Genomic DNA, 17,775 nt, shown 5'->3' with positions numbered 1-17,775 from the left:
TGAAATTAACATAACCTACATAATCGGGTGTGACCACCCAGTTGATTCTACCGGGGCCCACCAACACCCTAGAATAGGGAAAAGGACGTAGTTCTTTGTAAACCCTGTGGACCTCTACTCGAATAAAAAAAAAAAAGACCTTTGCTCTCCTCCTGCCCTTTTGATAGTCAATTTTACCATGTTGTTCATTACCTTCCAAAATAATAAGAATACCACCCTGTTCAAAAAGGCACCCCGAAACCTCCCTAGAGTATTCCCCATAAAACGTGCTCAAGGGTGGCATTGGAGAGAGAAAGAGAGGGAGTCTGCTATGAAACATTCTTTGGAAGGATTAGAATGTGCTCCCAGCGAATGACACCGAGAGAATCCGAAAGAATTCTCGAGACAGGCCCTGATGTTACCTATGGAAGAATACTTGAAGAGTATCACTTTGTGAACACTTCTTAAACAAGGGCAAACAGAAAAAATCCCAGAAAGTGATAACCCTAAAAGCATTCTGAAACAAAACAGTGAAGTGAATGCCATGTTAGTTTGGTCATTTTAGTATGCATTTAATTGTATGCGGTTTTCTTGACTTCATTTTATATAAATGCATCTTTGTCGATGCCATCAAAACTAGAGAGAAAAGATTGATGCTTGAAGATGGCTCAATGTAAAACATGCTCTCGCGGTGGTACTAAAATCTCTCTCTCTCTCTCGATGTACAACATGCTCAATGTACAATGCTTTATTGATTTTATAAAGCAATAAATGATATCGTCGTTGTAAATAGAATAAGGTGGGGGAAGTCTTCATATCAAATTATTAAAAAAAAGGGGATAAAAAAGGAAAGGAGTTCTTAGCTATGTTGCAGTCACTTAAAAAAATCTTTTTATAGCTAATCATTTATTATTAAAAACTCATAATGGATTCCTACAGATTCCATAACAAAAATTATTGAATGAGATATTGAACTACAAGAATGAAATTTTTAAGGTTGCATCCTTAAAATGTAGAAATACGGATGCACCTAAAAAAATTCATCGGAAAAGATTGTTTTAATGTTGAAAAACCCTCTAGTCGATCATCTCGACATAGAGATGTATGAATATGACAAAAAACAGATTTTGAGTCCCGGAAATAGTACATCTTACAATGTAATATCTAGACCGTCCATTTTCAAGATTTTCATATGTTTGTGGTTCTACTTAATTTTAACTATTTTTGGAGCTTATAATTTTATAATTAGATATGAAGATAGATTTTCAGATAATCTTAATAATTTCTTACACCAAAATTACATGTTATGATAGAATTTGGAAGTGCACCTTAATTGGATTGTTTAAGGTTGCAACCTTATAGAAACCACACCCTAAAAAAATGATTCTTTTTAAAGGAACATAAAAAAATCGGTCTGCAGGAATGGTTTGGACGATCCAAACAGCAACAAAATCAGGCGATCCGCATTTGAAATAAAACGTTGCCAAAGTCAACCACTTGAACCCAAGTCTGATTTTTGTATTCTAATTTAGTATACAAAATGCGTAAACTATCTTCTTCTAATTTTTCTCTTTATTCATCAATACATCTTTATATTGTGGAGAGACAAAGCGGGCTGAGTGTTTGGATTGGCTTGACACGGAGGAGGGCTTGGTGCTATATGTAACATTTGGTTCACAAGCTCATCCTGAGGAGGCTCAGATGAGAAAGATTGGCAAAGGGCTTGAGGGTTTGGAGGTGAGCTTCTTGTGGGTGGTGAGGGGTGATCCTGTGCTCGACGATGAGTTCGAGGTGCATGTCAAGGTTCGCGGGCTTGTGGCTAGGTTCCACAAATCGGAGTGCTCAGCCATTGTTATGTTGGTTGGTCCATACTTAGACAAACACTAAAAAGGACTTAAATTCTTCTTAGGTGCAATAATCATAATGATTATTATTTTTTAAACAATGATATAATAATTGTTTTTGAGTTTTTTGAAAATATATCTTCTAGACAATCCAATCTTCTAGACAATCCAAACAGTGAATATGTATCTTCCAGATCTTCGGTAGATGTTACCAAAATAGCATACACCCATTTTCCAAAAAAAACCAATTCTTGGAGATACCAATTCCAAAATACACATCCCTAGTATTCCCATATCTAGGGAACCAAATGGGGCCTAAGAGGCTAGGTGGCTTTGCCCGGCCTTCTTAATGGGACTAGTCCAGGCCGTGCAGTAGATAGTAATCATTCGGTTTTCTAAAACTATTAAAAATGGAAAAAGTTTATGTAAGGATGCAATCTTATAATGTCTACAGATGCCCCTAAAAATCCATCGGAAAAGGTAGCTTTAATGTTGAAAAACCCTTTGATTGATTATCTCTACATCGAGATGTATATCCATAAAAAATAACAAGATTTTAAGTCTAAAAAATAGTGCATTTTACAACATATTATCTATACCGTCCATTTTCAAGATTTTCATATGTTTATAGATCTACTTGATTTTAACCAATTTTGAAATTTAAAATTTTATAATTAGATATAAAAATAGATTTTGAGATAATCCTAATAACATTCTACATTAAAATTATATACCATGATAAAAGTTGAAGGTGCATCATACCTCTACAGCTACGGATGCATCCGTATGCCAATTGCACCCATTAAAAACAGACAGCCAGGCCGTGGCCTAGAACTGGCCCTAAATGTCATGCCTGAGGCCTATCCTCAGGTCAAATTTAGTGGCCCAGGTATGGGCTACTATGGGGCCAGGCTGACCAGCCCATTGGCTCCCTGTAAGTTAAGACATTGGAAGTCTATGATCTTTACAATCTCCCTACACAATTTTGTTTTCTGTTTTTTTCCTGAGTGATTTATCTCAGAATTAAGCATCCATCCTCGAAAGTCTAATTCTCTCTCTCTCTACATTGTATATCTCCAATCGAAAGAATTATTTGCTCCTATCGGAGCGAAATTTACACTTGTTCCACGAGTGAAGACCTACTTATGGGGAATTTTAGGATCTGAACCCGGTTGCTTGGTCTTTCCCTCACCCCCAACGTTTTAAATTTAATGTTCTTGGGACCTCTGGATATGGCAGGTGGTTATGGGGTTGTTATAGACAGCTATTGGGCCTTTATAGCTGCTTGCTCTCCCTTTGTCATTGCATCAAGTAATTATGCAGAATTCTATGTTTTGAAGGTAGACGTTGATCTGGCTATTGAAGTCTTATTGTTTTTCAATTAAAAATTGAAAGTAATTTGTCATTGCTTGTAAATACTATTCAAGAGTGTTGTAGAACTCCATGGGTACTCCACACGGTAGTAGCCAATTGCCATCATAGCCTTTCAAATCATAGGTGGTTCAGTTCTCACATCTATCGTGAAGCCAACATAGCGTATACACTTGCTAATAGGGGGATATTTTTCTATGATACTATAGTTTGGCGTTCTAGATTGCAAGATGTCATTTCCATGCCTTTACTTCATAATTTGGCTCAATTTCCATACTGTAAAGTTGTAACCCTTTGAGTTGTTTTTTGTCCATTTTTATTAATGAAAACAAGTAAGGGGACTTCTCCCCGACTGACTTACGCCAAAAAAAAAAAAAAAATTACGATCTCAATGTTTGGGGATGATCTTTACTCATCTTAGTAGTCAACGCTCTAAAAAGGAAAAGGAATTAATTGCTTGAAAAAATAGAAGAAGTGAAAGTATATAATGAGACCATTTACAATTAATCTTAACTATTGAATGTGAAAATAGGTGGCTGCATTTATTTCATTGACAAAGCTCAAAGTTCTAAAGATTTTTTCTCCAATTTCTCGAATTTTGTGACACACTTAAGCTATCCGATTTCACATTGGAAGGTTGTAAGTAATTATGACCTCCAGATTTCCTCCAGATTTCACATCAGATGATTGTAAGTAATTATGACCTCCCTGTATCAAAGGTAAATGGTCTCATTATGTACAATCCCAAGAGAGTAAATAAACAGTATGCTCCTGTAAGAGCACAAAATCTTTTGGCCTTACCAAAGGATTGCATTAGAGAAATGGGCGGCATGTCAAATAGAGTCAAATACTCATGCGAACAAAAAAACATAAAAGTGTTTAAGATTCATTATTTAAGAGAACTTTATAATTTTCAAATAAAATTTGGATTTTCAAAATCCAAAATGCTGGGGAATGCTAAAATACATTTTTGAAAAACCTAAAAAAGCGCAACTTGGTCATTTAAACAAATTGTGAGATATTATTATAATAATGGGTAGAAAATGAGTATAGATCAAAATAACATTAAGATATATATACACACACATGTAATTTTATCTATAAAATAACCAAAAGATCCGAATAAACTTTGAGGGATATTTTGGTTATTTTAATTTATTATATATATAGAAATTGTGAGAAAATTTCTTTTGAATTTTGAACTTTGTCAATGAAATAAATGCAGCCACCCAATTTCACATCCAATGGTCAAGATTGTTTGTGACTACCTTGCACTAAAGGTAAATAGTCTCATTATATATATATATATATATATATATATATATATATATATATATAGATATATATTTGTAAATTGATCGTTTAGAAAAAGTAAAAAGATTGTATACAAAGAGACTATTTACTTTTTGGGTGCGGTTTGTATGGAGCCTAGGCTCTAAACAATCAAATTAGAGCATACCTTCAAATAGTGTCTAGAAATATGGTTTCAATACTGGAAATCTTTGTGATAGCCTTAAAATATATTTTCATATTTATTTATAAAATTTAAAGCTTAAAAAATAGTGTAGATCGATAAATCTATGAAAACTTGAAAATATTGAAAATTGATGGTAAAAAAAATGTGTTACAAAATACATTATTTCTAGAATTTGAAATCCATTTTTTTCTCATGTTCATGCATCTTGATGTCGAGATGATCAATTTGATGATATTTGGGCATCAAAACAATATCTTCTAGTGAAATTTTTGAGGTAGGCTCAAATTTGATTGTTTAGAGCCACAACTTTATATAAACTTTTCTCTTATTTTTTATACAAAAAAGTCACAAATCACTTTTAGCTATTAGATGTCAAATCCAATAGACAAAAGTGTGTCACCACATTCGAAAATTTTTATTTTGGACTTTATTGCTAAACAATGACACATTCTCAACCACACGATTTCAAATCTAACGATCAATGATAACAGTGAGCTCTTTGAATCAAAAGTAAATGGTCTCATTATATACATTTTCAAAAAATAAAATATAATGTTTTTTGGAAAAATTTCGTATAGAACCCTAATTTTTTGTATTATTTCATACTAGACTTTTTTTCTATTTTTTTTTCAAGCGGCATAAAAAAACCCTTAAAGATTTCACTATACGCTTTCCTCTCTTATATCAATTTTTTATCATAAAAATTACCCCCAACAAATCTTTTTATACCATTTCAACCTAAAAACTTTTTTAACGGGTGGAATGGGAAAAAGAGGGTTAAAAAAGTTTTGGAGATGAAATGGTATAAAAAGATATATTGAGGTTAATTTTAATAGTCAAAAGTAAATAAAAGAGGGATAAAAGAAATTGCGAGATAAGGTGAAATCCTTAAAGAAATTTTTTATACTGCTTGAAAAAAAAAAATAGAAAAAAGGTCTACAATTAGGGTTGTATTGGAAATTTTCCCATATTTTTTTATCAAAAGTGACAATTTAGTGGGACACCTCGTACCCAAATTTGGACCGTTGCCAAAGGGTCTACAAGTTCTAGTAACTAACCAAATTATCTTTTGAGTTAATGTCAATTAATTAATATCCCGCTATCAATGTGGCAAGTTTCGATTCTTCTTAAACTGAACTTTCCTTTTCCGAGTTCCTCTTCTCTTTCAACTTCAAACAACACACGCTCCCTCTCCCTTTCCCTCTCCCTCTCCCTCTCTCTCTAAGGCGGGGAAGGAAAACCGTTCTCTCTCTTAAATAAGGAAACTCATTGTTAACCCTGTGAGCAAACCCATTCTCTCACTGTTAACCCTGTGAGCAAACTCATTCTCTCACTGTTAACCCTGTGAGCAAACCCATTCTCTCACTGTTAACCCTTTCAGCAAACTACTCTCTCTCTCTCTCTCTGCAACATGAAGATGAAGATGAAGGAAGAAAAGGAGGAGGACAGGAGAAACCTTTTGATGCTTGCAGAATGTGCCTGCAACGTGAGCAGAGGCAAGTGGCTGGCCACCATGCTCCAACTTGGCGCACAAGCTTTGCAACCTGTCTGCCATAAGACTTTAACGCCCAGCGATACTGAACCCCACCTTAATCGTCTTGCTCTCCCCAAGACCCAAGTAAACAACCAAATCTTCCCCCTCCTTACAGAGGCAGAGATAAGGAGAGTCGAGGAGGAAGGTGGTTTGGAATTGTGTGCCTTTGATAAGGAGGGGAGGGCTTGGAATCTCATATTCAAGTATTGGAAGAGCAGTCAAACCTATGTGTTGATTGATGAATGGATGGGAATGGTGGTGCGCAATGGGTGGAGGTCTCATACCGATGCTCTCACTGTTTGGTGCTTTCGGCATGGTTTTAATGGCAGCCTCTGTTTTGTTATTTTGAACCACTGATTTTTTTTCCTCATCTCACTCTCTATAACATACATTTACACCTGATCATTCTCTCTCTCTCTCTCTCTCTCTCTCTCTCTCTCTCTCTCTGTGTTCCTGTGGCAAACCGCCAGTTTTTTGAGTCAGCTTCTATTACAGATTTTGTGTTTTGTAGGCTTAGGGCTTATATCTGTCTGGTGAATCTTCAGACTTGATGCAACCGATTTTGTATTGAATATTAAGATTTATTGACATTCATTTATAGCAATTCTGAGTTATGGGTTTTATTGACATTCACCAATTTCCTGCAATTTGCTTATTATCCACCCTAAAAATCATTAATCTCCCCTGATACTAAGTACTCTTTACGATTATCTCTCTCTCCAGCCAATGTTGATGACCTTAAGCAACCTAAAAGCACTTGTGAATGCCCTCTCTCTGTTGAGAACATGAAAACCCACCCATTGAAGCCAACGGTTTAAAACTCTGCCACCCCAGTAACTTGGTCTCAGTGAGTTTCTGAACCCAACTCGGCCTTCTCCTATACAGTTAAAGAAAAAAATATTTGAGAAAAAAAATCACTGATAAATTATTTAGAAACATATTTCTAAATAACTGTTATGTTTTGTAATGATGATTTGTGAACTTATATTATTGTATGCTCTGTTTTTGTTTTTCCACTTTTTATTTTTCTGAAATATTTCATGCTATAAATTAGGTTTTTTGAGAATCCATCTTATAAATTAAAAGGTCCTACTAGAGCTCTAGCCGGGTGTATATTTTTGATTTTTTTCCATTAAATGCCTGGTGAGTGCAACAGAATATAACACTTCACTCACGATTGAAATCAATTTGAGCACTTTTCAAAAACCTCAAGTCTCATTCGAGATAACTCAAATAGTGCAAAACTGAAATTTAGCAATTAAATCTTGTATTATGGCACCAATTTGACTAATTACAAAGACCTTTTACACAATTACACTGCCGGATCCTAGGTTGAGCCATGGGAACCAATACCAGATCCTTGTAAACTGCTTTATGGTTTAACTCACACACAAAAATAACCCCCACACCCCGTGGCCGGCAATCTGAACAATGGTCATGAAGTGTTATGGCAGCCAATAAAGCACACAAATACTTTAGAGGTGCAATGGGAGCTTGATGGGCTGAGGGTTTTATTTGATCATTAAGGGAAACTTCAAACTCAAACAATAGAGGCACACTGATATAATTCACGAACAAATGGTGAGATTTAATAAAAAAACTCAAAAAACTAGTTCATTTCCATATGAACTTGATCATGATTTCAAGAAAAACTGACACTGTTATAATACAAATGCAAATGACTGATAGTAACATTATATAAAGTACCGATTCTCCCTCTAATTATGCTTAAGATGATCATGATTCATGTCACCAATATTCAAATGTCATAGTGTAAAAAATTACCAATACATGATCAAGGAGTTGATCAAATTTCTGTGATCTCTGCTGATCATAGAAACAGCAGCAAGTGATTCAAGATTGATGGTCTGTGCTAAATTCAAAAAGAAAAGGAACGACTTCTAGAGAGACAGAGAAGGAAAGAGGGTGGGGTTTAGTCTTTAAAGTGAGATATACTCTATCTCCATTGGTAGAATGGTGGTGGTGGTCATAGCTAGGCGATAATGGTGGTGCAGTGGTGTGGTGGTGGTAGAGTGGTGGGTAAGGGGTCGTACTGGTGGTGGCAGCGATGTTGGTGGTAGGAGTAGCGGCTACATTGTGGTGGTTGGGCTGGCAGCAGCGGTGATAGTAGTGGTGGCGTCCCCTGGGTAATGGTGGTGGGCTGGGTGGCAAGATAGATGTGGCTAAGTGGTAGTGGAGGCTTCGATAGGGACTTTGGTGGTGGTGATAGAGTGATGGTGGCAGAGAGCCAGATGGGAGTCGTTGGAGCCGGAGTATGGGTCGGGTCCCGAGTCCGGGGTTTCATTATGGGTACAGGTACAAGTATAGGTTCTCTGGACCCTTTGGGTCCGGGTACGGGTACGGGTCCATCACTGCTTATTCGGGTTCGAGTCCAGCAGGATCCGGTCCATACCCGACCCATTCCATTGCAACCCCAGGGAGGAGGATGTCCTTATGCGGTGTCAGGTAAGCGTCAAATTTCATGTAAAAAAGTAAGAAAAGAAAGGAGGGAGGGGATGAGGGGGGTATGTTAGTAGTTTTTGGGGAAATTTAATGCTGCTTAAAGATTTCTATGATCCCCCTTAAACGTAGAAGTTTTATCCTCCTCCTTATCCAACCGTCAATTTTTTAATGGAGGGTTAAGATTGTCTCAATCACAATGTCACATCTCTACACTATTTTATTTTTAATTTTTTTTCTATAAACTTTTATGACACCAAATTTTGGACATCCATTCCTCTATTAAATTTGCACTAACGAAAAATATAATTTTTTTTAATAAAATAAAATAACCAAAATACTTCTGAAAGTTTCAAGAGGTATTTTAGTCATTATTTTTTATCAAAAAATTATTGTTAATATTTTTTATAGGTGCGCCCCAATGAGAAGATGGTACGTACCAAATTTTATATTAAGAAAATTTTTATTAAAAAAACTACAAATAAAATACTTTGAGATGTCGGATCTAAGATCAAACGGTGAGTGGCTCTCTTGATAAAAAATGGACGGTTGGATGGTAGGGGGATGATAGAACTTCTATATTACAAGGGGAACATAGAAAGCTTTCCCAAAAGAAAAAGATTGGTAGGGGCTATATGAAATAAGTTTGAAATTGTGGGTTTGTATGTTATTTTTCTAAAGTAAACCTGAAGAATTGTTTTTATAAATTAAGAAAAAGTGTGTGGTTTTCGTCAAGATGTAACATTAAACAATCAAATTAAAGCACACTTCTAATTTTTTTCAAAAATATAACTTTGGTGTAAAAAATTCTTACGATGTCATGAAGATCTATTTTTTTTATCTAATTATAAAATTTTAAACTTCAAAAATATTTCAAATTAAGTAAATATAGAAACATATGAAAATCTTGAAAATGGACGGTCCAAATAATGTGTTACAAGATACACTATTTTTTAGACTCGATAATTTTTTTTTTTTCATATTCATACATCTAGATGTGAAGATGATCAAGTAGAAGATTTGTCAACATCAAAACTATTTTTTATGATGGATTTTTGAAGTGCACCTTAATTCTAGGTTTTAAAGTTGCATCCTTATATAAACTTTTTCCTTGAAGGATAAAAAAGTTGTTTCTATCAACATGTTTTAGCTCATTTCGTAGATAATCAATAGTTTTGGCTCCCCTGAAATAGTACCAGACCATATTGAGAAGTCTCTCTCTTCAATAATTGAATAAGATATTTTATGTGCCAAAATAGGGCTAGGTTTTGGCCATGTAGCAAGACATCCCGTCTTTGCATGTGGAGATCAAGGACTGTAACCCTTTGAATTTGTCCCACAATTGATCAAGCAGACCTACTCACTCTGACAATTTGTTTTTTTAATGGTAATGTATGATTTATTATTAATTTATATATAAAATACAATATGTTCAAACAATGAGACAATATTACAGAAAAAAGTAACCCACAGAGAAGAAGTATAGACTCCTTTAACAAGTAATCACTCTTTGACAATTGATCAAGCTAACCTACTCGCTCTTTTTTTTTTTTTTTCTGTTTGTCATGTATTACCCGAGGTGTGAAGCTTCTATCTCAAAATTATAAATATTTTAACAACCTTGGCTGAGGACAAATCATGACATTGTGCATTTTGATTGGTTGTTGTGTTCCCCTTAGTATTGATGGCCATGTTTTTTTAAGGTTTGACCCTATTAACTAAAGAATTGTGTCCTTTAAAAAATATAACTTTCTTTGGTACCTACCAGAAGTGGGTTTCCATTTCAATATTTGTTTAAAGTTTGTTGATGAGAGTTACAGTAGTAGATAAGATGTATTTAAAGGAGTGGGGCATTTGAATCATCATTATTGTGCACGAAACGTGGTTGCCATAGTCATATTCATCTCATCCTTCCACTTTCTCTGTGAAAGTTGGCTCTCCACCAAAATGGAGATCAGTAGTCAGTCCTGAAAGTGCAGTTTTTGTGTCAAGATCCTCTATGATGGCCTGAAAATTTATTTTGGCCTGCTGTTGTAAGATTTGAAGTTCTAAAAATGGTGTTGATATAGTGGATCTGTAAATACTTAAAAAATAGAGGGTCCTTTAGATTATGCACTACAATATAACTATTTAAGAGCTTGAATTTTCTCTTATTTTTCATTTCAGATTCATAACTGCCTAGGTAGATGATCAATTTGAGGATTTACCAATGCCAAAATTGTACTTTTTGGTGGGGTTTTGAGGTGCGGCTTTACTTTCTAGCGTAAAACTCATGCTTTACGTAGATTCTCCTGTAGTGTTTTATTTAACTCCTCTTTTCCTTTTCTGCAAGTGAAATGGGCATTGGAATAGTTTGTATTATGGGTTTATTAGTGAGTAATTAATCTAGTGAGCAACCCATCTCTTTTCCATTTATATCTTTCCTTGGTTGTATTTCCTTTTTCATCACATGAATTTGAAAGATGGAGACTGCAAAAAAAAATTAAAGCTAAGAAATTCCTCTCAAATTGAAAAGATAATAGGCCCTTACCTGTGTTTGTTCCCTGGAAAAAACTCTAATTAGGAGTACTGTCAGGACCCCAGATTTTGATTCAATGTAGAAACTATGGTTATTAAAAGGGTACAAATAACATGGACATGTGTTTGTTTTAAAAAAATTATACATAGGTTTGTATACTGATTGTCCAATGTTTAAATGGTCAAATCTAGGTGTTTAAGCACCCAAAAATGTTATTATTTATCATAGAAAATACTCATATCGTGATTCTAGAGTAGACAACTAAATCTTAAGTGTAAGAAATCCTCCCTGGTTAAGTCTTTTGACCGAACGAGTCGTCATCATCATCATAATCACTGCCCTTTCTTAATTGGGGTCTGCATTTTGACCAAAGGAATAAATACAATAATTTTCTTGATTTTTTTGACACATTAACAATTACTATCATTAAAGAAAAGAGCAAAATTCACAAATTATGAGGGCAATTGGTGTGAAAAAAATTCAGGGATGAAAAGTGACAAGTTGTAGGCTTGTAGTTCACTAAACTCTGACAAGGTGAAGTGAATATGGCCCAAGTACTCACCTAAATCATTTTTCCTGTTTGGTGGTAATCTACTGTTAGTTATTAAATTGGGAGAGGAGATCAACCATAGATTATAAAAGCATATATCTTCATCTAGGTATGTCATATATGGTCACCATAATTATTGGTCGCATTTCACATAAATATCAAAAAGTGATCCATTTTATTTATTGATAACTCAGTAGTATGTTTCAATAACATCTCTTAGATCAGTCAGATTGTGATCGGCTTTGTTAGCATTTCCAAACCAAAGTTTACAGATAATTACCCAATGTCCCTTCTATCACGAGAAATAAATAAGGGAAGTTTTGGTACACGTCAAAATACTCACGTGAAAGTATTTTTTACATGAAAAAACTCCCTAAAGTGATCTGGTGTAGGAATTTTTTTCATGTCAAATGGCTTCAGGTGAAAAAAATGCGCTGGGATCAATTGATATGAAAAACCTTTCACACCTTGTCACATGAAGGAGTTTTTTCACATGAAAATGCTTTCACAAAAGAATTTCCACGCTCTTTCACATTCATACTCGAGGACAATCAAGAAGAGAGAAGAGGAATCTTCCATAAAAATTTCTTGGATCAATAATAGGAGTTTTGTCAAATCAAAACAAGCTCAAGCTTGTACAAAGAGATGACAACACAATATATCGTCCTAACTCAAAGGTGGACAAGGGATCTCCTATTAATACCGTCATATTCATGCCAATACCCTGCAATTCCTTCATCCATGAAAGTTGCAGGAATACATCAAACATAAGAAACCAACACAAACAAAATTCAAAATGCAACATGAACAATTGTTCAATTCATGAATGAATAAGGAATCAGAGAGAGAGGGTCATATTCATGCCAATACCCTGCAATTCCTTCATCCATGAAAGTTGCAGGAATACATCAAACATAAGAAACCAACACAAACAAAATTCAAAATGCAACATGAATAATTGTTCAATTCATGAATGAATAAGGAATCAGAGGGAGAGGGAGAGGGAGAGGGAGAGGGAGAGAGCACCTACGCAAACAGAAACATAATTCAGAAGCAACTTGAATTGAACAAGAATACATTCCAGAGACAAGACACAGAGGAACCCCAACTTGGAGACCACGGCATGAACAACTCAAAGAGTCCCCCAACACAGCAAGAACCTGCAACCTACCTATTTTTACAAGTCGTGAAAAAAAGAGTTCCACCACTGGACTACAGGTGGATCATATTAGGTAGCAAATGTATGACTCCATAGAAGCTGATTATACACATTTGACAACAAATTCACTAAACTTGCCTAAACTATCAGAGAACCCAAAAACTCAATTCTTATGCCGTAAGAAGCCCAATAGCCTTACCTTTTTCCTTGGCCCCAAAACCTATCGACCCTCAGTGCTGAAAAGTTGTGAGAAAACTTTACTGGTGGACACATCTGAAAGATCATCTGCAGGACCTGCGGACCCATACCCTTCTCTCCCCTCATCATTCTCCTCTGAAGCACCAAGCTGAGTGATCCTCAAAGGAAGCTCAGCGATCCTGTTCGTGCTATCTTCATCAGGTTCACTCCTCATGGCAGTCTCTTGAAGTTGCAATGCATACTCCAGGTTCCACAAAACATCACCCATGGTTGGACGATCCACACCATACTCTGCTAAGCATTTGTCAGCTGTCTCCCCAAACTTCCTAAGTGAATCTGCACTTATCTGACCTACCAGCCTTAGGTCTATGATTTGATCAAGCTGCCCCTTCTTTTGCCATTTCATAGCCCACTCAGCCAAGTTCACCTTCTCTCTAGGGAGCGTGGGGTCTATCACAGGCCGTGCACAAAGAACTTCAAGCATCACCACCCCAAATGAATACACATCTGATTTCTCTGTTAGCTGCTGCCTCCTAAAATACTCAGGATCCAGATACCCGAAACTGCCCTTCACTGCTGTGCTCACGTGGGTCTGGTCGAGGTCGGGCCCGGTCTTTGAAAGCCCAAAATCAGCCACCTTTGCCATGAGGTTTTCGTCCAAAAGTATGTTCGCTGACTTGACATCTCGATGGATGATACCTTGGGCAGAACCAGTGTGGAGATAATGGAGCCCACGAGCTGAGCCTATGCAAATCTCGAGCCTTTGCTTCCAACTCAATGGTGGGAGCTCGGAGCCATAGAGGTGGTTCTTGAGTGTACCATTGGCCATGTACTCGTACACGAGAATCATCTCATTGCGCTCGTCACAATAACCAATAAGCGAAACTAGGTGGCGGTGCCTGAATTTTGAGAGCATTTCGATTTCGGTTTGGAACTCCGTTAGGCCTTGTTGGGACCTCGGGTTACCTCGTTTCACCGCAACTTGGGTCCCATCCCTCAATGTTCCTTTATACACCTTTCCAAACCCACCTACACCAATGACCCAGTTTTCATCAAAGTTGTTTGTGGCTTCTTGGATCTCAGCAAAGGAGAATCGGAAACCTAGGCTCGAATTCAGACCGGATGAAACCGTGGTTGCGTTTGAGAACTTGCTCACTGTGCTATGAGAGTTTGCCCCATTCACAGAGAAAGGGATCCATGATTTTGATTGGTGTTTCTTCAGTTTCATTGATCTTCTCTTGCAGAAGAGCAATCCCAAAATCAAAAGGAGAACAAGGGCAGAAGATCCTAATGCCAAACCCAAAATCAACCCAACTTTCCCCTTTGAACCTATAACCAAAGATGGGTTTGCCGCAAATAAGCCATCAAGGCTTCCCACTGAGTTGTTCATCTTCATAATCTCTAATCCATTCAGTATGGCATTTGGGTCAACACCAGGTATACTCGAAGGGCCAATACTTACCCTCATGCTACTGCTTGACTTATCAGTTACAGGAGTGACAAAATCAATGAAGTATGGAGAAGCCAAGCTCGATGTAAGAGCAGAAAGATCGAGATCTCGAGAAGCCGACCAATCACCAATGTAAACATTGAAGTAGAGCAGGTTGAGTGCAGTGCTCACAATATCGCAAAAGTGCATCCTTAAGAAATATGTGAAATTAGGGTCCACTGTAAAGTTCCAGGTTATGTTGAAGTTAGTATTCGCAACATTTGCAGAGTTCATCTCCTCAGCTGTGGAATACACAGCATCAGGTGCTGTATCTTGGGTGGCTCCTCCCCTTCTATAATTGAGATTTCCTGTAAAAGATTTTGATTTGGCAGTGGATTTTTCAAGAAGAAAGCCCTGATCAGGAATCCAAGTTCTTCCCAGAGTGTCGTTTGCAGGGGTAACCATGGGTCCCCCAATATTGACCCTGAACATAGTCTCAAAAGCTTGTTCGGAGAGGGTATTAAAGGACCCAACTGGAAGAACTGTACGAGCACTAGCATGGATGAGTTCATCAGGTGCAGAAATCACTTCAATGGCATTGATGAATGCCAATGGTGACTGGATTGAAGGCCTAAAGGTGAGGACTAGCCTATCTGAAGTTACATTGATAAGGTACTCCTTGAGAATACTTGAATCACTCGGCGGTTGAAAGTCTTGGAGTAGAACAATCTTTTCGGCTGAAACTGTGAAAATTGCAGTTTTCAGATTGTAGTTTTGAGCGACAAAGGGGAAGAAATAGAGGCGAATCCAGTGGTACCCTTGCTTTTGGATAGAGAAACTGTAGGAAGATGGTCCAGTTAAGACTCGAGCAGTGGAATAGAGAGCAGAAGAGAGAGAATTAAGGCTGGTGCTCGCAAGAATGTCAGAAGGGGCTATAACATCAAAAGAATTGCGGTCATCAGCCACGAAAACTCGACCATCAATGGTGGTATTGGCGGAGGAGCCACAGTCTATCAGATAATTGTCAACTGGTGTGAAGCTCAGAGAACGAGTAGAGAGAGAAAACAGAAAAACAACCCCAAAAAGCAGAAGAAAAGACCCTGCTTCTCTGATTGTCTTGGCCATTAGGAAAGGAAAATAAACCATTCACATCAAGCATTCAAGACCCCTAGTAGACCTTCATAAAACAAGCAAACCCCAATCTCTTTATGTCAAGAACGGGTTTCAAACTCCATGAAAACCTGATCCCAGTTTTGTTATGCAAAATCCTGGAACCCCAAAATCGAAATTCAATGGGCAATGAATCTAATCAAACCTAATCTGCCAATTTTTCCAAAAAAAGGAGCAAAAAGAAAACACAAACCCTCGCGAATCAAAGCACGAGATCTGACGATGAAGCAGAGAGAGAAAACCCAGATAAATTTAATTTCTTATAGTCTTGAGCTGAGAAAATTTCCAAATCGATCATATTGACAAGCTCAGGAGATGGAAGAGAAATGAAAAAATAAAATTGAAAACGAATAATGCATGCCAACTCCAAGTGCGTGAAAGCGAGAAGAAAAGTTCAACAGCTGGCCTTATTTCTCTCTCTCTAGACCTGATCAACAAAGAACACTGAGATTTTATTTAGGAAGATGGGTACCAGAATCACCTACTTACTGTAGCATTCACCCCGCTCTAATGCCCTGCTCTGCTCTGCTTGCCACCGAGAACACAGCTTGAAACTGACAGAGAGAGAGAGTCGCTTCAGACATAGAAATCTACAGATTTTAGAGAGAGAAAGAGAGGGGTTGGATAAACGAGAGTAGTCCGAAACGAGGGAGCGAGTGGAGAGATTCGAACCTCGTAAATGCTTTTACGACCGTAACCGGATCGGCTGCTCACAAAATCGGCTCCTCTCTTCAAAAGCGATTTGGCCAATTTTGATTGGCTATTCACTTTGAGTGGTAAAATCGAACCGGAGTGATTAACGGGATATGAACTTGCAAAACAGTTTGAATAAAAATTAAAATATTTTATAAAACATGTAATTTGTATATAGCTTAAGCTCAAAACAATCAAAATAAAGCGTACCTTCAAAGAGTGTGGGAAAATTTGGTTTTTATATTGGAAATTTTTGTGATAACCTTAAAATATATTTTTATCTTTAATTATAAAATGTAAAGCTTAAAAAGTAACGTAGATCGAGTGGATCTATGAAAACAGAAAATTTTTGAAAATTGATAGTAAAAAAATACGTTACAAGATGTACTATTGCTAAAACTTGAAATCATTTTTTCTCATGTCCATGCATCTTGATGTCGAGATGATCAATTTGAAGATATTTGAACATCAAAACAACCTCTTCTAAGGGAACTTTTGAAATGGGCTTTAATTTGATTGTTTAGAGCCTCGGCTTTATATAAACGTTTTCCTTTAAAAAAAGGGAAAAATTTATATAGATCCTAGGCTCTAACCAATCACATTTGACCCTACTTCAAAAATTTTACTAGAACAGATTGTTTTTATGCTCAAATATACTCGAATTGATCATCTCGACATCAAGATGCATGGATATGAGAAAAAAAATGAATTTTAAGTTTTGAAAATAGTGTATCTTGTAACACATTTAGGACTATCAATTTTCAATTGTTCATAGATCTGCGCACTATACAATATTTTTTAAGCTTTAAATTTTATAATTAAAAATAAAAACATAATTTAAGGCTCCCACCAAAATTTCCAATATTGTAACCATATTTCTCGATACTATTTGAAGGAGGGCTCTAATTTGATTGTTTAGAGCCTCCGCTCTATACAAATCGAACACTTTAAAAAAAAGGTGTGCACTGTTCATAAAAGGATTTGGCTCGTCTTTCTATTTTGGCGAATTGAGATGGCCGCTCTAGTTTTCGATCAGGATCCAAATGACTTTGTTTAGGGGGGAAAGTTTTAAACGTTAAAATGGATGTTTACTAAAAGTGCACCCACTTTACTACATAGGGAAAAGTTTATATAGAGAGGCTCTAAACAATCAAATTAGAGCCTATCTCAAAAATTTCACAAGAAGAGATTGTTTTAATACCCAAATACCCTCAAATTTATCATCTTGACATCAAGATGCATGGACAAGAAAAAAAATAGATTTCAAATTTTAGAAATAGTGCATTTTGTAATGCATTTTTGGACCGTCAATTTTCAAGATTTTTAAATTTTCATAGGTATGTTGATTTACACTATTTTTTAAGCTTTAAACTTTATAAATAAAGATGAAAAT

The 17,775-nt window shown here is 36.4% G+C and overlaps 2 protein-coding genes and 1 long non-coding RNA gene across 3 annotated transcripts; 1 reads left to right on the top strand and 2 right to left on the bottom strand.

Moving 5' to 3' along the window:
- Window positions 1-6,082: 6,082 nt before the first annotated feature.
- On the top strand, window positions 6,083-6,562 carry LOC148780991 (B3 domain-containing protein At2g36080-like). The gene has a single exon (XM_088874685.1). The coding sequence runs from the start codon at window positions 6,083-6,085 to the stop codon at window positions 6,560-6,562; it is 480 nt and encodes a 159-aa protein (XP_088730811.1).
- Window positions 6,563-6,651: 89 nt separating this feature from the next.
- On the bottom strand, window positions 6,652-8,656 carry LOC148780990 (uncharacterized). The gene is made up of 2 exons (XR_016061121.1): window positions 7,991-8,656; window positions 6,652-7,082 (listed from the first exon to the last, which is right to left on the bottom strand). It is a non-coding gene; the product is annotated as an uncharacterized LOC148780990 (long non-coding RNA).
- A 4,114-nt stretch (window positions 8,657-12,770) lies between these two features.
- LOC18433109 (receptor-like protein kinase HERK 1) lies at window positions 12,771-16,587 on the bottom strand. Its single transcript, XM_006843205.4, has 2 exons — window positions 16,362-16,587; window positions 12,771-16,243 (listed from the first exon to the last, which is right to left on the bottom strand). The coding sequence occupies exon 2, from the start codon at window positions 15,663-15,665 to the stop codon at window positions 13,113-13,115; it is 2,553 nt and encodes an 850-aa protein (XP_006843268.2). The 5' UTR covers window positions 15,666-16,243; window positions 16,362-16,587; the 3' UTR covers window positions 12,771-13,112.
- Window positions 16,588-17,775: the final 1,188 nt, after the last annotated feature.

This window comes from Amborella trichopoda, chromosome 8 (genome assembly GCF_054954075.1).
Source record: "Amborella trichopoda isolate Santa Cruz 75 chromosome 8, AtrichopodaSantaCruz75HAP2 v2.0, whole genome shotgun sequence".
NCBI lineage: Eukaryota > Viridiplantae > Streptophyta > Magnoliopsida > Amborellales > Amborellaceae > Amborella > Amborella trichopoda.
This window is presented reverse-complemented; position numbering and strand designations above follow the sequence as displayed.